This window comes from Cryptomeria japonica, chromosome 1 (assembly GCF_030272615.1).
Source record: "Cryptomeria japonica chromosome 1, Sugi_1.0, whole genome shotgun sequence".
NCBI lineage: Eukaryota > Viridiplantae > Streptophyta > Pinopsida > Cupressales > Cupressaceae > Cryptomeria > Cryptomeria japonica.
The window spans coordinates 98,056,475-98,078,678 of NC_081405.1; the positions used below are offsets into that span (position 1 = coordinate 98,056,475).

A 22,204-nucleotide genomic window follows, 5' to 3' on the forward strand; every position below is an offset into this window, starting at 1 on the left:
AGAGTTGGTCAAGGATCCTTTCTTCCTTGGGCTCTTCTTCTGAAGTGTTTTCCTCTTTGCCACTCTCTGAATCAGATGATTGATCTGATTTTATGATGCAGATTCATCAACAAATTAATACTCTAATTGATTTGCTTTTGATTTAATGTTGCATTTATGTGAAGGATCTCATGGTTCCCTACAATGAAAACACAATTTCTTCCTCCTGAGATCATTCAACTATTCAATGTCCAACGTGTTTGAATAATTTCATGGCTGATGTGATTCCTTTTGAAATATTTTTTTGTCTTTGTCCTTCTGTGGGAAGTGTTGAGCATATTGTCATTGATGTCAAGAACGGTTTAGTGTCAAAGGATTGTGTAGCTTACCGAACTTAAGCTGCCTACTTGTCTCCTTGGCTGGATGAGCTTCTTGCCTATGTGTTTACTTAAGTTGTCTACTTGGCTCCTTGGCTAGGTGAGCTCCCTGCCTTTGTGTTTACTCTAGGTGTTTGCTTGTCTTATTGGAAGTGACTCATCTTAAGTGACGCATCATATTTTTCTTACACATAGTTGGAAGGAGTCGTTTTTATGTTGAATATTATCCTTGATTGATATTGTGTGCGATATAGACATGGTTATTGAAATTCATTCCCGTTTTATTTCACATGTTTGAAAGTGTGATGTTTATCATGTGAGGTAGACACGGCATGGGTGAAGTTTGTGGGTCCGTTTTATATCTGCACTTCTTTTCAACGTGTCTTCAGTATCTATTGATGTATTTTGGTGCATGTTTTTTTTGTGACGTGATTAAATCTGGTTCGATTCTTCATGGAATACGTTTCAGTACATGTGCTCTTGATGTCAACATATTCTGTTCTTTCAGCAAGCACTCTGTAATGGGTTTCTGACAACCCCTGTGAAAGAAAAAAAACATCTTGCTTCCTTGCATATCTTGATATGGTTTATTGGTTTGCACAGGATGAAAACTCTTTTCTATTATATCTAATCGCACAGGTGTTATTGTTCTGAAATCGTATGTGGTAATAATTCGAATCTGCTGGAGACGTCTTTTTATTTTGAAGGGATGTCTGTTTCAGCTGGAGCTAAGCGTATATTATTGGAACCTGGAGTATGTTATGTTCTTCTAGAGATTGAAAATGTTGTTACATGGAGTGCATATTGAGAAGAAGTCAGAATTGAAATCATTTTTTTTGGTTAAAAAGTTCTTCTGAGTGTATGTGCGTTGAAGAGAAAATAAGGGAGATATTACTTTTTATGATGTGAAGTCTTTTTGTAGAGAGTGTGATATCTGTTCTTTATGTATGGAAGTTCTGTGACGATATACTGTGATATACAAAAACAGAGATGTGAAAGAAGAGATGAAGTTTGGAAGGAGATTGATCGAAGACATAAGTAACCTTAATGGGTTGAGCTGAGTTTTTTGTGATGAAAAGGTTGTGTGCAGTTTGAGAAGAAGTCAGATAAAAAGAATATAAGTCAGATCTGTACATGCTGAAGATAATCAATAATTCAGTTTCTATTCTCTGAAACAGAAGACTTAATTTTTAAGATTTGTGTGATGTAATTTGAGTTAAACATATTCCTGAGTTGATATTCTTGTTGAGGTAGGTGCCTCAGGAATTGTAAGTTTGTGCTTTGAGAAGAGTTGAAGCTCTCAGTGGGTTGGTGCCCACTTCTGTATTACGGGTTGGTGCCCATTTTTGATAATGATAGCTATTGTATGCTATGGTTTTTTACCTGAGAAGGTTTTCCACTAGATAAACTTTGTGTCTTCTCCTTGAATGTTTAATTTGCTTATTTTGTAGGGCAGGTGGATTCAATGCCTTAATTCATCCCTTCAAAGGTTCAAGTAATTCATCTATAAAAAGTACAATGAGTCTCCTCTTAGAAATAGCCGTCACCAAGCTTGATAATCACTGAAGATCGACAATAAGTGCATCTATTGAATCCCATTGTTTCAATTGCACTAATTCTTTTAAATGTAGCTCTAGATCTTTTTTGTTGAATCTCAAAATTAACCTCACAGTGAACTTTACATAGGATGTGATATGTGTATGTCCCATGGTGAGCATACCATGATGCCGCCACTCATGATCAACCCCATCTAAGTGCAAAGCAACATATTTTTTAGAGTCAGAGACTCTTCTTCAGGCATAGGGTTAAAATTGAAATAAGTGTCCACTTTTTGGACCCATGCTGGCTTGTGGTGCTCATTATTTCCCCAATTGTTCACCCCTATCTGGGCTACTGCATCAACTAACTGCACAATACGTTGTTGGCTTGCTCTTGACTTCTAAGAAAAGCATCCAAAAGGAGTGATGTATGATCCGGTTCTTGGTCCCTATTACCTCTTTCACTTATGTTCTCTGAATTGGTTGATTGTTTAGAATGGTTCCTTGAGTGTTGTTCTTCTGTATTTGAAGGTCAATGCTCCCCAAAATCTTCATCTCCTTTCCTTTTTCTTTCCTGATATCTTTCTCTATCACTGTTACTTGTAGATACACATTAACCCACTGGATGGCAGGTCGAGCTATACTCTGCTACCACTGTAATATGCTGCCATGTTGTTCTTTTTAATTAAAATATTATATTATATACATATTTTTTGTGAACTTTCAGACAAGATGGAAGATGCAGAAGGGGTTTATTTTTTGTTTGTAATGTTTGATGATTCAACATATAACAATAATAAATTGCAGCAGTTATAACTTCAGAAACAGTGTAAATGCCTTGAAAAATAGTAGCAGAAAATTCCAGATTTATATACTGGGCAAAATAATAGTTTTTTCACTAATAGAACAGCAACCCAGTTCATAATATACCCCCACATATCTAAATCAAACATACCCAAGAAAAAGAGTTGGCCTGAACACTTTGCCGTAATGATATCAACTTTGCAAATTTCCAGATCTGGGCGCCACACGTCAAATTTTGAGTTCCAAATGTCAAGGAAAGGAAGGAGGAATGCCTGCTGCTCCTAACTGCCACAAATAGGCCTAAAATGACAACCTAAAACACAACGCTCAGACCAAGAAGTCTCATGCATAACAAAGGAATAATTGCATGTCAGATTTGAAATGTACGACCAGCATAGGAATCTGTGCAGCGTGCTATAAAATGCCAAAACTCTCTTTCACCTGTTCAAACCCTCCTAAATCTGCCCAAACAACTCCAACAAATCTGCAACAAATCCTAATGTTGAAGAAATCACATACTTTGATAATACCACATGTGTTTTTTGTATAATAAACCATCAAATCTTTTAACAGCATAAAAGATGTCATCAGCAAGGGATTTTGTCCTCACCAACCAAGAAGGAAGCCTTTGGAGAAGCTACAGCCAAAACTACAAAACATACATGGTAGAATGAATCTCAAAAATACGTTCCCACCTAAAAAAGAAGAGAAACGTTCTATTTTTAATTTATTAATAACTCCTTATATCCTTAGGTTGGGTGCCAACTTCTAGGAGTCCTTTTTAAAACAACTTTATGTTCATTGGGACTCTCAACAACTTAACTTTATATTATTTAAATAACATAAGTTATATTTTTTTTAATTTAATTTAATATTTTGTGTTATTTTAAAAATAAAGTCTTGGACCACATAAAATATTAAAATACCGATTTCGAATACTTCTATCAACACCTCTAAAAATAGAAAGACTGATTGCAGGCATTGTCGGTGACCCAACCTGACTTACTAAAAATAGTAAGTATTGGAAACTTGCTCAAAACTGGATAGATTGCCTCTAGAGTTCCCTATTCTCTAACTCATTGGCCTATAGGAACTCGACTGAATAGGCTAATTGTTCACCCTGTCGACTGGTTAGGAAGGGAACATCACAATGAACAATGTCCAACCTCATAGAGAAATCAAAGTTTAAAAAAAAAAATCAAGAATGGGCTTCATCTCTTCTAAGTTACCTTATATAAGCGTTCTTGGAAGTTTTGGGAAATCATAAATCAGAGCTACTTTTGCAACACTTTAGTCACTTAAAGTTCATCTTTATAAATAATTAATATTAGTTATTTTTTATTACACCTTTTGACAACATAACTATTAATTATTTAATATATTCAATTATCTTCCACACATCTGCCTGAAGTTGTGAAAAATACAAGAATAGGCTGAATTCTGAATGCGCCAACATACTCGGCAGCTAATCGGAGATCCAACTCAATAAATGATACTTTCCAAAAATAGAATTTTCCTCCAAGAAGTTTAGAATGCACTTGAAATTTTGAAACAACCTCCAAAAAGAATTAACAAACTCATTTTGATCCCTTGAACACAACACGATCAATGAACTCCATTTCAAATAGAATGGCTCTGTCTAAGAAAGTTGGAGCTTTCATAGATGTTGGAGAGGCTATTAAAAATGGGGACATTATAGTTAATGGTAAGGTGTAACCATTAAGATTGTTACTTGTTAGAAGTCCCATTTGCATCTAAAACATCCTTAGAATTCTCTTTCCATATGTTTGGAAATTTTGTATGTTTATTTGCCAGATATAATGGTTATTTCCATTAGATATTTTTGTTTGTTCTCAATTTCACTAAGGCATGCGGTTGTGCTTGGCTGTGGAAATGATTGAACTGCATTTCCCTTTAACAATCACTCTTTTACACCTATCAAAGAACAAAGCCCAATTTTAGCTGCTAGAAAATCTAATTTAAGCCAGGATTGTAAGAACATTTTTTGCCTGTTTAGTTCTAGTTTTGGTGCATTTCATGTTCTTTGCAGTGATGATGGGATTATTTACAACCTCCTCAATTCTCAATTATATATGCTGACTTTCAGAGATTTCTTTAATATTTTCTGTTGTCCAACTTCAAACATCTAATAAAAATTTGTATTTTCATTGCAAAGGATTTCAAAGCGAAAAAAATGAAATCTACCATTGGTTGTTTTTATCGTTGTGATTTTAAATCCTTATTTTTTAGTAATTGCTTTTTGGCAGGTAGGCATGGTCATAGATCTGACAAATACTACACGCTACTATAAGCCAGTAGAATGGCAAAACAATGGTATCAGATATATGAAGGTATACTTTTCCATTTTATGCTTGCCATTTACTCTCTAATTAAGCTGATCACGTTAACGCCAGTGGTGATATTGTATATATCATATGACTTCCAATCAATGTCCTTGCTGTTTAATTTCAGATTGCTTGCAAAGGACGAGATGCAGTTCCTGATACTATGTCTGTGAATACTTTTGTGTATGAAGTAAGTACATTGTTTTTACTGTTTAGAAAGATTTGAGAAGATTGGATGAAATGAAGCCTGTTCATATCATTTTTATGCAAAGTAACTAAACTATATGCTCAGGAGGAAAGTAGCATATCTTGCAAATGGTTTTTTCTGCGTTCCTCTTGCTATCGTGATGCAAATACTAAATGCACCATCCTTCTTAGCAAAACCTCTTGCATAATGTTTATCATTTGATGCACTTAGGTGTAAGGGATGGGAAGGAAAACCATCAATATTGATAGAAAAGGCAAGGATCCAATTAGTCTGACTCAAAGTTTTCAAATTATTCCCAGATACTGTATCCTTGTAAGGACCAGCATTTTATTTGCCCATAATGTAATTTAGGGTTGATGAATAAACTATTAAACATTCAATTTTATAAAAGAACTGTACACACGCATTTAAATAAATTAACAAAAGAATTGGACACACACACATACTCACATTTAGATTCTTAAAGACACTAAATTAATGGAGCAAAATAATATTATAAAATAAAATATAGAATCAAACATATATGAAGAAACATTTTAAAATTTACATTCTATACCTTTAGATGTTTAAATAACTGGATATATCTATATTTTCATAATTGTTGTATCTGTATCTGATCCTGAATCTTTATCCATTTCTATGCAACTATGGTCTGTTCTGCATCAGATTTCAGCAAAATGTTTTTGGCTTGTTTAAATGCTAGTTTGCTGTCAAGGGATATTGATTTATTCTGATTAAAGTGTAAGATACTTAGATACTTATTGCATTAAATCATTGTGTAAGATACATTTAATCTTGTAAGTAGATACATGATACTTATTTAGATTCCTTTTCTCTATTAAATGCCTTTCACTTTAGAATTCTTCAAGATCTTTTTGTCTTGTTTAAATAATAACATGATAATAATAAAGGTTGATGTAATCTGTTGAAAGTAGAAGACATTTCTTACATTAAATCATTGCAAAGAATATTTTAAATCATTTACATATGTTTATGAGATTTATACTTTTATATAGATTCCTTTTCAATGTTGAATCTTTTTTATTGTGAAATTTCCCCCTCTATCCATATTTTACTGTCAACTTCGCACCAACTGTTCACCTACTTTCTATTGTATACATTATGGTGAGCAAACGAGTAATAAACAGATTTTAGTCTTTTTTGTTATGTATTGGATTCCTTGATAAGTAATGTTTAGTGCAGGTGGCAAAGTTTATGCAATCAAACAAGATGAAGAAGCAGAACAAATATGTTTTGGTTCACTGTACACATGGTTTCAACCGTACTGGGTATATGATTGTGAATTATCTTGTTCGTATTCAAGGCATAACAGTGAAAGAGGTATTGTAGAGGTTTAAATTTTTTTTCCATGTTGACATCTGCTTGTATGTTGCTTTTGCCTTTTTGTAATTTGATAGTCATTTTCTTGGATGCTAAATTGGTCTCCTTTATACTTGTAGGCTGTCGATCGCTTTGCTGGAACAAGACCTCCAGGAATTTACAAGCCAGATTATATTGATGCATTGTTTAGGTGTTATAATGAAAGAAAGCCAGAATCAGTGATTTGTCCCTCTACACCAGAGTGGAAAAGCTCAGTTGTTGATCTTAATGGCAATGGAGTTGAGGATGAAGATGATGATGGTGACATCCTGGCTGCTTTGCAGGTAAACAGCTTTTTCTTGATTCCACAACCATGTTTTGTGGTGGTGTTCTAGACTACTGGTTTTGAAGTATGTCATGACTGTGTCCATAAGTTGCAAGTTGTGACATGCACCAACATTCAAGGCCTGCTTGACGTTCATTAATTGGTAAAACACACTATACTAGATCTAAATAGGGAAAAGCGAAATGCTAGACTGTAAGCTTTATTGACCGAGGTGTGAAAATACATTGCATAATGGCTGCTTATATAGGCTTGCAAGCCATAACAAACTTAATACCCATGTAAAGAACACGTGTACTTCCGAAAGGTTTCATGCTTTAAAATAAAAGACCTAATCTGCTGTATTTCATCAAACACAACAACAATTTGATTGCCTTATTATTATCTAATATATCTAATACACAACCCTAATGACTAAACTGGATACATTTTTAAAATTGAAAGCTTGACAAATTTATCTTTGCCAGGGGCTTTAGTCATTACATCAGGTATCTACTAGTCTGTAGGACAGTAATAAAAACGGATATCCAATATTCATTAATTTTCGAATTTAGTGCTGATGATCTTTAATATGCTTGGTTCTGGCATCATAGAGTTTGATTCTACACCATCTTGATAACACTTTATTTGTTGTCAGGGCCATTGGTTTGAGGAGTTAGCCTATTTTTGGACCCTTGTAGGCTAACAGGGTATGGATAAGGGGGTCAGTGATGCAGCATCTTGAGGAGTGGTCTGTCTATTTGTTTTAGTTCAGTGTTGAGTTCAGTCCTAGTCTTCGTTTCATCAGTTTATGGATAAGGGGGTCAGTGATGCAGTATCTTGAGGGGTGGTCTATCTATTTGTTTTAGTTCAGTGTTGAGTTCAGTCCTGGTCTTCGTTTCATCAGTTTCTTACATTATATGAGGATTTCCTAATTTTTAGGGAAAAATTGCTAAAAATAGACATGGTCCTATTTTCATTGGCGTGACGAACTGTGGCCCCAGCTTTTGACAACTTCAGTTTCTGAGCAATAATGAGAGAGATGAATTTTTAAGTGGTTCGACAGGCAATTAATATTTTTAATAAAATATAAATATAAAATCACAAAGTGCATCACTTAAATTTATTTAAGTGAAAAATTAATATCTCCTAAGCTAGGCACCCTAAAAGTAAGTTATGATTTTTAAATCCCTAATTGCCAAAAATCGTACTTTTTGGGTATTTAGGCAGCCAAGATGGAAATTAAACCTCATTCATTGATATTGAGCATTTGACATTTCTTCTGAGCACTTGGCTATGGTGGCTAGGGTTTGGACCTGTTTTGGAGAGCGTGCATTCTGCAGAATTCAGTAGCTTTGAGATTGTGAAAGATCAATCGAATGGTTGCAGCTTGGTTGGCTTCATTCAGAAGTCATATTGAATTAAATTGGGGCAGATTTGGCTTCTTACAAGGCAGATTTGTTGTAGTTTTCCTATTTACTGTTTGTTGTTAATTCTTCTGTGGTTGCTTCTGTTTCCCAAACACACAGCTTGCTCATTTATTGGCGCCATCTTCCACTGTTTGGGTGTCTTAGTATTAAATAAGAGCAGATCTAAATTGTTTCAGAATAAAAATCAGAACTTTTTAAGTTGCTGATTGAATTCTTTTAATTCAATAAATTGGCTAAGGACCTACGGGTATGCTTCTAAATTCTCCAGTTTATTGTTTCATTCGATTAATTTCATGTATTATTTCAATGTGTTGCAAATTAAAGAAACTCCCTTTTGCAACTTCTGTCTATTTCTGAAAGACCATCTTAATAATCAAAATTACAAAGAAGATCCACAAATTACCAGAGTTACCCGGGGACGCGTCCCCGACTTGAAAACCCCCGTCCCCGTCCCGGGGACGTTTCGGGGACTTGGGGACGGCCAGGGGACGTTTCCCCCCGTCCCCAAATTGCCCTTTATTTTGAGGGGACGTCCCCGAAACGGGGGGACGCCTGCCCTAGCTCTAGGGGATGTCCGAACGTCCCAGGGACGGCTGGGACGTCCCCAATCCGTCCCGGGGACGGCCAGACGTCCCCCATATCTAAGGCCATTAAAAAATATTAGAAAAATAAAAAAAGTTGTATTTTCAATTTTTTAAAAATTATTTCTAATATAGGCCCCTTATTAATTCAAATTGTTATTAAAAATAAAAAAATTAAAAGATAACATTAATTAAATTTTAAATTTATTAATTTAATTCATAATTTTGACAATGAAACTATATGGCAGCAGTGTAGCCTTTGGGCATTTTGACACAAAGATTAGAAAATCGCCAAACTCGGCGAGTCAATAGAAAAATAACACCCAATGCCTTTATTAAAGAATAAGTTTTTTTGGCCTCGCAGGGCGCTGCCCCTCGACCCCACCTTGGGGGCAATGCCCCCAAACCCCCGTTGAAAAATATGGGGGGAAACTGCGTCGATAGAAGTAGGGAAAATTTAACCTCTTTGTTTTGACATTTTGTATGTTATTTCTTGTTGCCCCCAAACCCCCGTTGAAAAATATGGGGGGAAACTGCGTCGATAGAAGTAGGGAAAATTTAACCTCTTTGTTTTGACATTTTGTATGTTATTTCTTTAATATCTATTATGATATGCATATTGACAATGTGAATGAATTGAAAGTCTGATTTATGAATGCATAATTGCGTATTGTCTATTGAGTATTAACAATGTTGTATGTTCAGAATTTACATTCTAAAATGTTTTCAACTTTTCATAGTATCATACACATGCTATATCCATGTTTTATTGTTTTCATATGAATATAATGTATGTATGCATGCTTTATCCATGTTTTCATATGAACATTTAGAATTTTGAAATTTTCCTATATATTTTAAATTTTTCCTATATTTTATATAGCCGTCCCCTTTGCCATCCCCCGCCGTCCCCAAATTTGGCAAAAAAATTTGCCGTCCCGGAAACGCGTCCCGCCGTCCCCTGCCATCCTCGTCCCGGAAACTCGGGGTAACATTGCAAGTTACAGCAGGTTGAAGAGTTGAACCAGCAAGGGTTCATCACAAAAAGTAAAGTTGATGGTGTTTTTTCAAATTGATTTGCAACCATGTTGGCTCACAACCAGTACTAATGGAAACCTTATATTTTGTGTTAGTGGAAGATAAGGAAACTATATTTTGTAGCTTACTTTGCAAAGAGAGTACATCTAAATATTATTAAAAACACAAATTGCCAATATATAATTTCAAACTGGAGGGTGCCATTGACATATTGAAGGGCTCATTTGTAGCTTGCAAATATTATTGTGGCCTAGACATGGATTGAGAGGATTACTCATTGCAAAACATGGGTATGGGCAAGTGGTAATAAGATAGATCATACTATGGACTTATCAGTAATTTTAGGGTTATATCCCAAATTCCATAGGTATTAGATGTTAGTTTACGCTTTATCATTCTGAATTTTTCTAGGAGTGCTTCGGCATACTTAGTCTAGCATGAACCAGTTGCCAAAATTGTACATGTAACATAAATGTAGGAAGCCAAAGCTTATCATATTTAAAACAAAACAAATATAAGCTTTCAATTGTTGAATACAATTGTCTCCACTCTTGCTACTAGCAAGACCATAAACATAGACATTTATAATTCATTACCACTAATTGTTTGTTTTAGTGATGGAAGTTGGTGTCTATCCCATTATTGTAACTCAAAAAAAGATCTATTTATTGCAGAGTTACCCGGAGACGTGTCCCTGACTTGAAAACCCCCGTCCCCGTCCCGGGGACGTTCCAGGGACTTGGGGACGGCCAGGGGACGTTTCCCCCCGTCTTGAAATTGCCCTGTATTTTGAGGGGACGTCCCCGACAAGGGGGGACGCCTGCCCTAGCTCTAGGGGACGTCCGTACATCTCGGGGACGGCTGGGACGTCCCCAATCCGTCTTGGGGACGGCCAGGCCATTAAAAAAAAAAAAAAAAAAAAAAAAATTGTATTTTCAATTTTTAAATTTTTTTTTCTAATATAGGCCCCTTATTAATTCAAATTGTTATTAAAAATTAAAAAAATTAAAAGATAACATTAATTAAATTTTAAATTTATTAATTTAATTCATAATTTTGACAATGAAAATATATGGCAGTAGTGTAGCCTTTGGGCATTTTGACACAGAGATTAGAAAATCGCCCAAAAATCGCCAAACTCGGCGAGTCAATAGAAAAATAACTCGGCGATGCCCCTTGACCCCACCTTGGGGGCGCTGCCCCCAAACCCCCGTTGAAAAATATGGGGGGAAATTGCGTCGATAGAAGTAGGGAAAATTTAACTTCTTTGTTTTGACATTTTGTATGTTATTTCTTTAATATCTATTATGATATGCATATTGACAATGTGAGTGAATTGAAATTCTGATTTATGAATGCATAATTGCATATTGTCTATTGAGTATTAACAATGTTGTATGTTCAGAATTTACATTCTAAAATGTTTTCAACTTTTCATAGTATCATACACATGCTATATCCATGTTTTATTGTTTTCATATGAATATAATGTATGTATGCATGCTTTATCCATGTTTTCATATGAACATTTAGAATTTTGAAATTTTCCTATATATTTTAAATTTTTCCTATATTTTATATAGCTGTCCCCTTTGCGTCCCCCGCCGTCCCCAAATTTGGCAAAAAAATTTGCCGTCCCCTGCCGTCCCCATCCCGGAAACTCGGGGTAACATTGATTTATTGTTAGTTTCAAAAAGCCTCCAACATACTTAAAATAGTACTTTTACTTGATACTAAGTAATTAACTGCCAATAATATACAAATGTGGCAAAAATAAGAAAGTTCTAGAACAGTACATTACAGTTCGGCTCTGTGGATAGACTTAATATTCTATTGATCTTTGATTACTCAACTGTATGACCACACTATGTATTTTAAAAATTTGTGAATGTTTCTGTTGGTTAATCCTACAAAAATATGGGATTTTAAATGAATTATATTCATATGATTTTGCCATTCATATGTGTGATGGTATGTGTTTTTGTTATTATCTAATGCAAGCAGTTTTTGTGATAAATTGCTGTTGCATAATGTTCCAGGGGAATAAGAATTGAAGAATTCAAAAGAAACTTTGAATTTTGGATATGAGACCTTCTTCCACATGTTTGGGGCATTACCATCCAAGTTTCCAGCCATTAAGAATCTTGTATCTAGCCTAGAAACTTTTAAACCTCAGCCAATGAAATCAGGATTCCTATCCAAGAAGACCTTTCAAGAAACTAAAAATTGAGCCAGCCTGTCAATTAGAGGAGCGAATTGTTGACCATGCTGTTTCCACTTCTAGATCCTTGACTCGCCTGGGATAACATTCCACTGAAGATCAGAGACATCAATCCAGCTGGCCTCAATACATTTAAGCTTTGACTCATAAAGGTTAGGAATTTCCACACTGAAAGGACTCTTTTGGTCCTGAGCATCATCCCAAAATAAAGTTTTGAGATCTGATCAAATTACTCCCCAACTAATCTACCTCTACCTTTGGGAAACCGGAAAACACATTTTATCCCAATTCACTAGATGCCTCATTTTATGATCCAAGTCTTGAAGGTTCCCTTTGGGAGCTGCAAGAGCCATAAATATGTAGACAAGAAGAGCTTGTAGAACAGCCTTATGAAGAAACATACGGCCAGCCAAGGAGAGGTACCTATGTGTCCAGTGATTAATGTGAATATTCATGGAGTACAACATAATCTGTAAGGAGTTGTAGGGATTGGGAAGAAAAGAATACTAGCAATTATATTCTAGATTCGTTTATGTCATGCCCCCGATCATAATAATAATATTCACTACCTCATCTGGTATAAATAAATGAATTCACAAAATTGTGTTACTCCATAAGACTTAACAATTTTCTGTAACCCAGATCAGACAAGTCAAACAGTAAAAAGAAGTAATGATTCTACCCCATCGAATATTAGTAATCTGGTCCAGCATTGATACCTAGGTCAATATATTCTTTGTGGTCTATATGCGCTAAGATAATGCACATCTACATGGTTGAGGAATGATTTTAATAAAATAGCGACCTCCTGTAATTATAATGGCAAATTGCAATGGTTAAGGAGCGATCCCATCAAGATGGCAATCTAACGTGTTAACAGCAGCGATTAAGATCAACGATTAGTTAAGTGGGACACAATTAGTTGAAGGAATGCCACCCTTAGGGGGTTACAACCTGTGGGAAGAGACATAACCTTTATTGCCAATTGAAGGATATAAAAAGGATAACTCTAATCAAAGTAAGGGACACCAGAAAAAAAGACGAGACATTCGATCAAGAAGAAACATTGAGTTTCATAATCAATAAATTAGGCTGCAGACTTATAATTGTTTCAGTCATTAGCATGATGCATGGTGCAATTTAATCTGGCTGATCTATTATCTTGCCTTCCATTTGACAGGAAATAGGAATGATATGTAGATAATCTATTGCTTCTAATATATATATACATATATGCATAATTAATGATGATGAAGATTCCTCTAAATCTTCGGCCAATATGCCATCCCATTATGGAGGGAGAATGTACATACAAGGAGTGCAAATAGCATAAAGGTCCATTCGAGTAGTGGTAACCCTGAGTGGGGCTGGGAGGCCGAAGGGCAGCTGTCATTCTGTGCTACTGGGCTTGATGGAGAGGCTTAATGCACCTTGTATGATCTCCCATGGTGCTTCTAACATGTATAGCCTGTGGGGGAAAAGCCTCAAGGGAATCCACATGCACATCATGTAAACTACAATGATGATTGAGATAATTTTCCTAACCCTAGTAGGAAAGATCAAATTTATATCTAACGTGATTGAAGGGTCTAAGTCAGGATCCAATTGATAAATGATATCTCTATTTCATTCCTTACTTTACTGGGGATTGTGATTTCAGGGCAAAAATTAGGGCATTGGAATAGGGGACATTATGGTTTATAATGTGGAAGAAGAAGAGTTGGGATTTCTACTCATTTAATAGTTGCCTTGAAGTGAAAATAAATATCCAGGGCATTCCTAAGAGTAGTGGCTCTAGATATAACAACTTTTACCCTTAAAATGTACCATCCATAAACTGAAGGTGTGATAGGCAGCCCATCCCTTCAACAATACAAATACCAGTGAAGGCATTAGATCTCTATAGGTGATTCAAATAATGGCCGAACCCTTCCATCAAAATGGGAAAGGGATATGGCATAGGTCTCTTTCAATATGGAAAAAGGTTGAAAGGAGATCCATTTATGAGAACAAATGGGTAAGGAACATGCTTATATCTATTATGATACATTGAAGCCAACTATCATACCAAAGGAATGCGAGACATTGAAACATTAATAATTTTTTTAAAGAAAGGAGTGGAATACTCCTTGTGTAAGCAATTACAGAAGATCTTTCCATAATGTAAATGATTGAGAAGTAAAGATAGAATAAAAAGATTCTAAATACTAACTGACTTCCAAAAGAGAAAGTTACTAAAAACTAACTAAATGACTTACATGACCATTATAAGCTAAATATTACAATATTATTGTAATAGACATTTTCTAGAAAATTATAACAGATCTTGTCATAAGCTTAAGAAAGATCAAGTTTCATAAACATGAATCTTTCGCTTTTAATCTACATGAAATGGATAGCATCCTTTTTAACTGCTTAGCTATGGTGCTAGAATAGATGTTGTAGATAATTATGGTTGGATAAATTGATAATATGATCTTTCTTGTGGATTGAGCCTAAAAAGATGTTATCAAGGGCATTCAAGTTTTCAACATTTGCTTGAAAGTCCTCAATATAATCAGTATTGGACTCATTCTATTTATGGATATCTTTAAAAGGATTAGTTTTTGAGCCACCTGTGAATGGTGGAAGGAGGAATTCCTATACATTCTTTTGGAAGTTAAGTTTATCCAACTCATTTTGGAGTGTATATTTTTTTGCTAAGAAGTACTCACTCAAGCCATGTTCACAAATGGAAAATTGGACTTTTGGCAACTCAATGCACATCTTTTTTCAATTTTTTCTTAACAGAACATAATTTGCAAAAATGCAAAAAAAAAATAGCAGTCCGATGGTGAGGAGTGCCTTCTTCCAACACATGCTAACATTGTCTCCAAGATCTTCTCCTTTTAACCACACAAGCTGAAACCTAAAAGGATTATCAGGAGGTTTGTATCCTCCAAATTAAAAACAATGGGCCAATGATCTGAACTAGCAACTTCCAAGCTAGAGGAGATTTTGGGATGATAAGCAGGCTTAGAATCACTAACAAAGAATCTATTGAGATGTTTAGCAATGAAAGTTTCCCCAATCTCGCAGTTGTTCCAAGTGAAAATTGAAAATTATTCCATTGTTTACAGGGATATAAATTAATTGAAATTGGTTGATATTGTGATTGAGAAGAAGACTTTGAATTCCATTCCTCTTTTCTAGCAAGGAAAGAACAACAATGAAATCTCCTTCCATAGGCCATGGATCTGTCTGAGAAGAAATCTCCTTGTGAGCCTTTATGTTCTCTTGTAATTGAATCATCCCTTGAAGATTGTGGGGGACATAAAAATTAGAGATCAAAATTCTCAATTTGTTTGACTTGAGAACAACTTCTAAAGTAAGGCACATGATGCAACCTACAGAATTCTTTGGAGAGAATTGTTTAGAGCCCTAGACACACAAGAGACTAGTCAACAAGCCTTGGGGCAAGAGATCATTGTACAACATTTTGTTTAGGTCTGCTATCCAGTTGCTTGACAAGACTTGATCTAAGTAGGTACTCCCCTGATTAATCTTTGTTCTCGTTTTCTTAAAGACCATCTTATTATTATCTAAAAGGGGTAACCGGTAAACCATGCTTTGACTTAGGAATAACATCAATCATTGTTGCTTCTTTAACTTGATTGAATTGGGATTTTGGGTCTATTAAAATTTTCAAAGGAAATACAAGTTTTGTGGGTTTTGAGAGCTTCTTATCTAATATGAATAAAATGAGGTTTCTTAGTAGTAGAAAGAGAATTACCTAAGACCAAGGATTCATAGTGGGAATTAACTTGGGGCATGGGTAGATCTGGTTTTCCCTCAAAACCTTCCATGTGTTAGTGGTCTTGGACTATGTAGTTTGGGTCTATAGTAGGACTTTCTTTTTCTTGCACTTCACACAGACTTGCTTGATCATGGAAAATTTCTTCATTCCCCTCTGCATTTTCTATCCATTCTCATTCCTCCTAATCATTGTCTTAGAATCTGGCAATGGTTTCATCAAGGATCTCAAACCTATTTTTTTTGTTGTTGACGTTCCTAGGGCCATTTACCTTTCTTGAATATTGTGCTGAAACCATCAGCATTAGGAGGTCTGTATTTAGTCATTGGATTACCCTACGGAATTTGCTATTTATTTCTATTACCCTCTTCTTTAACTCCATGAGAGATCAGCACATATATTCCAAACTTTGATGACATGATTTGTCACGTCCTCTTGAAGGCTGACAACTGATTGTTTGAAAGAGTGTCCTGGGGGATGTCGAAGAGATCCATGTGGATCAGCCATGGCCAGGCATCATAGGCCATGCAGCCCAGAAAGGCAATGATAGAAGGGAACAAGAAACAGCAAAGAAGGCATGAAATGTTCAATCCCTCCATCCATAAATGGATCCAAGGTGACTAGGATGCTCAGCTCTCCAAAGGGAAGACGATTATACAAATTAAGGATTATGGATCGTGAAATGATCTACAAATCCACTCTTTCTCAACAAATCCCAACCAATAATTTTGACCTTTTTCACACTATGCTAGTCAGGTGACTCATCAGCCCAGTTCCTTCAATTAAACCAAACCCTCAAGTCAACTAGCATGTCTTCTATTCTCTCTCTTGTGAAACCACCTTTATACCCCTGACATCTTCATGGGAAGGTAATATCCCTTATACAGTTGGGAATCCCAACTACCATAGGCCGCAGCAATCTCTCCATATGTCCTCACTAGATATAAGCTCTTGGCCTCCCTCCACAATGCTACATCAACAACCATCTCCCAGTTTTCATTACAAATGAAGGCACCCTCACTGAAGCCCCTCTTGATGATAAAAAGGCAAAAGAAATATGTAGTTGTAATATCCCCTCACACCATATAAAACAGAATAAGTTCGTAAATGATAATATTGCTGGTCAAGGACTATAAAAGTATGGACAAGGTCATTAGTTCCAAGGAAAAAGGCATCACTTTTTAGAGTGTTGTGTTTGAACAGCACAATAGGTGCTTTGAGTCTTGAAACATGATATGTACCAAAGAGATGGAAGTAGATTTTTACAACTAGTCTTCATTTGAACTTGGAGCAGTAAAAAAACATAGCCATGGTGATAGTGGTGGGCACAATCTTTTTGCTAAGCCCCATTCCAGGAAAGCACCTGTCAATCCTTATCTAGAAATAGAACCCTTAACAAATGACTTAATTTAAAAACTCAAAATTGAGTAGCCTTATTAGAATTTCTAATTGAGTAGCCTTACTAGAATTTCTTCTCTCTTTGAACCAATTCTAACTAAGCTATTATAAATAGGGAGCCTGGACATATCATTTAATTACTTATAAAGTTTCTATAAAGAACAAATTTATTCTAGCTGCATCAGTTGACCTATGCCACAGTTGCATAGTCACATACAAGAAATTGAAAATGTTGTAGCAAATATTTACCAACATATAGAATGGATTATACTATTCAAAAGCAGGAGTATTGAGACTGGTCATGATGAATACACAGCACAGCAAACATGATGTTTGGCAAAATCGACAGTGCCCACTACACTCATTGGTAGTTCATGCATTATCATAAGATTTGTCGGTTTTTTTCTTTCTTAAAACTTTGGCAGCATTTAAATTTGGATACACTTATCTGGTATACCCTGTGCACTCTACTCTTCTGTAATGTCCCCTACTAGATATAGGCCTGTTTAACAGCAATTACCTAATTTCTATCTAAAACTTAATAACAGTAAATCTGATTCAGATATTTATCACAATGCTCAATTAATTATTCTTGAATCTAATACCCTACTCACCAATTCACAATTCAGAGATAGGGCTTGAAGCTTACCTTATATTTGAGGAGTGGAGACCTTATTAAGATAATCTGCACCCACAAGAAAAGGCAAACACCTACAAGCATATTCATTCTTGATCAGTTAGAATGTATTCTACTGTGACAACAGAGAGAGAGGGGGTATATGAGGCATGAAAGGGTTGCTTGGGTCCGTTGTCTACCAAGCTCAAGGAATGGTTGCTTCTAACCTCCTTGCTAGACTCAGCGGCTTGTTTTGCTGCCCTTTCAATCTTTTTACCCTTACACACATCACCATCTTGTGAGATTGGCATAGAGGGAGTAACTGGTTCCTTGACTCCATGGGTTCTTATGACCACTTGTGAGCCCCTCGTTACCACTGGAATACTCCCCCATCCTTCTTCCATACGATGGACTTAACAAACACAGTTTCTAATGAATCCCTTAGCACTACTGCATACTGATAGTGTAATATCTACTGTAAGAGTTAATGAGTTTCCAGTAACAGCTGTGATTCTGTTATAAACAGATAATGCAGATTTTCTAACATTCCTTACTATTATTTGTGCAGTCCCTAGTGTAATTATGCATCATCATAGACTAACAGGAGACCTATTATAATCATGACATATATAATAGTATGGACAGGATGACTTACCAGTCTATAATAATGGATTGCTATTCTTTCATGGTGATTGCTGATTGCTTCTGCCACTGAAGATGCTCTAGTCCTTCCTTATCTATTCTTCCAGATTTGTTCCCTCCTTTTTGCAAGGGAACACCCGCCCTTTTTAACGTGGAGTGAGGGCCACGATTATTGGGAGAGATGTGACTATACTTGGAGTCACGTCCTCCCAAAACAGAACGCTGTCTCCCATGTATTGATTATGTTATGATTATGATTTAAATCATAATAAGCATAATGACAACTTATTTTTTGGTTAGTATTAAGACATTTCATCTCATTATATAAAATAAACAATTTAAGACTGATCCTTAATAATTTATATGAATATATATAATAAATTACAATAATTGATCAACATAATCAAATGCTGGTTACATAAACATGAGAATATAAAGATGAATTAGGGCTGGCACATGACATCTTCTAACAACGGAGTGATGGGATGGCTCTTCAAAGCTGATTGCTTTTTAATTGTTAGTTGATTCTTTGTCTTCCTGTCTTCAAGCACTATTATTTATAATTTCTATGAGTGAGCTGGATTAATTTAGTAGAAGGGTAGCATGGAAAAGGTTCAGGCTCTACAATATAGCTTGTTTTGCTCTTCAATAATATCATCCTATACATTTTTGTATACATTGCTTGCTTTACCACACATTAAGAAGTTATTTCATAGTCATTCAAGTGCCATCTGTTATTGATTGTTGTGATGGTTATTCATCGGAATGTGAGATTGGCTTATGATGATGTTTCTTTATTCTGTCAGGATGTTGAGGTTGAAAATGGAGTAATGACAAATGACGATGTTCTAGGTGATGAAATTTGTTTTGGTCAGCAACTGGAACTGCAGAAGCTCTGTTGCCAAGCACTGGGAATAGTGAGTACTGAAGACCGTATTTGCTTTTTATAACTACACTAATTTGAGATATTGCCCAAATACATATTGATGTCTGTCCATCCCCTTGTGAACTGTTATCATTTGCAGGCAATAATACAATGTTAGTTTCAAGCTTCTAGTATAAATAATTTTTGTAGAATGCTAAGGAATGCTGACGAGGGAGTTTGGTCTTTGCCTTTCAGCAAACCCAAGGAAATTCTCATTTTCCAGGATCCCAGCCGGTCTCATTGGACAGGTGTTCTACTTCTCCTTAAATGTTAAATGAAATTATTAAATGTTGATGTTTATGCTCATTTTTTGCACTAATGCTTTATTCCAGGTGAGTAAGCAGGCATTGCTGCAGATGCATGAGCATAAATGCCGAGTAGTTTAAAGATGTTTTGCCATTAAAATCATAATGTCTAGAAAAGGAAAATGTGATATTAGTTATTTGTTACCTTTGAGTAGAAATACTCCACCTTACTAAAATGCACAATTTCTGAGTAAAATGCTAGTAATTATTTGGTCTCATGGCTTTTTTTAATTTTTTCATGGTCATTTGTTCAATAGATCTATGTATGTGTTTGTTGACAAATATGATTGAAATATTCCCACTCCTACCCATTATTACAAAGTTTAAGGGATCTGAAAGAGTTATTGTGGCTGATACTGATCAAAAACATTGAAGGGATTTAACATAGTTATTTGAATTTACTGATATATTTTTTGTAAGATTCCTAGGTATAGTGTATTTAGTTGCATGGATATGGTTATAGTATTTTGACGTATATGGAAACTTTTAAAATTCAACTTTAGATATAACACAACCAAGTAGTGGCATGTATTACAATATATAGAAGGTATATATATTATATGCTAGAGGAAAATATTTGAGATACAAAATAAAAACTCCATGGTTGTAATACAACTAAAAGGGTTAATTTCCATTAATACCATGCAGTGTTGTAGCATATCCACCGGCCACCCCCACTTTCCTGTTATCCATATCATTGTACCAGATACAGTTGTGGATATTATACCCAAAACGATAGCAACTTTTTTGGTCTGCTGGATATGTATAAAAGTAAATTAAAAAAGGAAAAAAATCTGTATCTCAAGCAGCATCATCATATGCACTAGCAGTGTCAGCAGAGGCATAACAGAGGTAAGGGTAGCATTCTTTTTGTTTTTATTTGTCTGCTGTATTCTTCTCTTCCTACCTGTTGTCATGTGCATGCTTATCATTGTCTCTTTTCAGCAGTCAGAAGTTTGCTCTCTTGCACCAATTTTTACGCATGCCACATTTAAACTTCAGCTTTTTAGTGTTAAAATTTAATGTTCCAATTTCATTTTTTATTTTTTAAGTCAAACAAATTTCAGTTTTGCAAAATGAAAATCAAGAATGTATTTACAACACATTCCTGGATAATATATTATCCATAATTACAGTTATCATGCCTATTACTCCTACATTTTGCCAATACGAATGCTGCATGCTTCCCATCAGAGCTCCTCCTGACACCACCATTAACAACAGGAGGCATTCTCAGCTTGGTGTCCTTCCCTTTCTCCTTGACTTTTTCCAAAAATGAAGCAGCCATGTTCCTTGTCCTTGGATGTTATTTTATTCAAACTGTTTTGATTTGAGGAGGAGCTCTATGTAACCAGGGGATTATTGTTGGAGAAAGTTAGATCCACTTCCATGTTTGCCACACAGTGAGCCACTTTATTTATGCTCTAAGATGAGTTTAGGATCCCCTTCTTCTTCCATCCTTCTATAGCCTTTTTCCATGGCTATCATGAGATCAATTCATATAACTTTTTCTTTTGCTATGGCATTTATTGTCTCCCCTAAGGTTTCATGATAGGAACGCATATGATTGCCATCGCTAATTTGAAAATGCCACCTACTCCAGCCCATCCCAGATTATCTTTTGCCTCCCCATCAAAATTCAGGTTATTGGTCTGTTGGTTGGAGGAGGCCGCAGCACCTTGGGTTTCTTTGTTACTAATGTTGCCATCTCGATTTCCAGAGATTCTTTGTAGGGTAGATCATCAATTTCTTGATATATTGGCTTCAGTAGGAATATTACTTCCTTCTCTTTGTTGAAAATCTCCATTAGCTCCCTTATAGTTATAACCCTTATAATTTTACCGATCACAGCATCTGCGGTCTTCTATTTTCCCTTGAATATCCTCCTATTTCTTTCAAGCCAGAATTTCCAAAACATGATGGCTGAAAGACTTGCATTTTTGGGGAGTGTGAGACTTAAAGGAAAATTGCCAAGAAAGAAGTATAGATTCAAGGAGCAAGGGAAAGGTTCTATGTAAGCTAATGGAAAAAGCATATTATCAAGCTTTGAGATGAAATATGATCAAACTTGCCAAAATAATTGGCAACGATGAGCAGGTGTTCTATGTGTTTCTCATCTTGCTTGCATAGATTATCTTGGGTCAATATTTATTCCAAGTAGCTAGCCATAGAACCATTGGCCTTTGGCAATACGGATTTACTCTGAGTTGTTTGCCATGAAAATTTTCTTTGCTATGATACTAGGTTCGGCCCTCTTGGACCCCATGCCCAGACTGGGTCCGCCCGAGTTCGGGTTCATCGGGTTCACACCTACGTCCGACTTGGGTTCACGTTCGCTTTCGGCCTTTCTTCAATCTTGAAA

General features: G+C 35.6%; 1 protein-coding gene across 1 annotated transcript in view; it reads left to right on the top strand.

Annotated features, from left to right (window-relative positions):
• Positions 1 to 22,204, top strand: part of LOC131041919 (uncharacterized) — a 92,077-nt gene that overhangs the window by 52,732 nt on the left and 17,141 nt on the right. The window contains exons 4-9 of the mRNA XM_057975170.2: positions 4,966 to 5,049; positions 5,171 to 5,233; positions 6,455 to 6,592; positions 6,712 to 6,915; positions 19,419 to 19,529; positions 19,733 to 19,785. Coding sequence (XP_057831153.2) covers positions 4,966 to 5,049; positions 5,171 to 5,233; positions 6,455 to 6,592; positions 6,712 to 6,915; positions 19,419 to 19,529; positions 19,733 to 19,785 — 653 coding nt within the window. The remainder of the gene's footprint in view (positions 1 to 4,965; positions 5,050 to 5,170; positions 5,234 to 6,454; positions 6,593 to 6,711; positions 6,916 to 19,418; positions 19,530 to 19,732; positions 19,786 to 22,204) is intronic.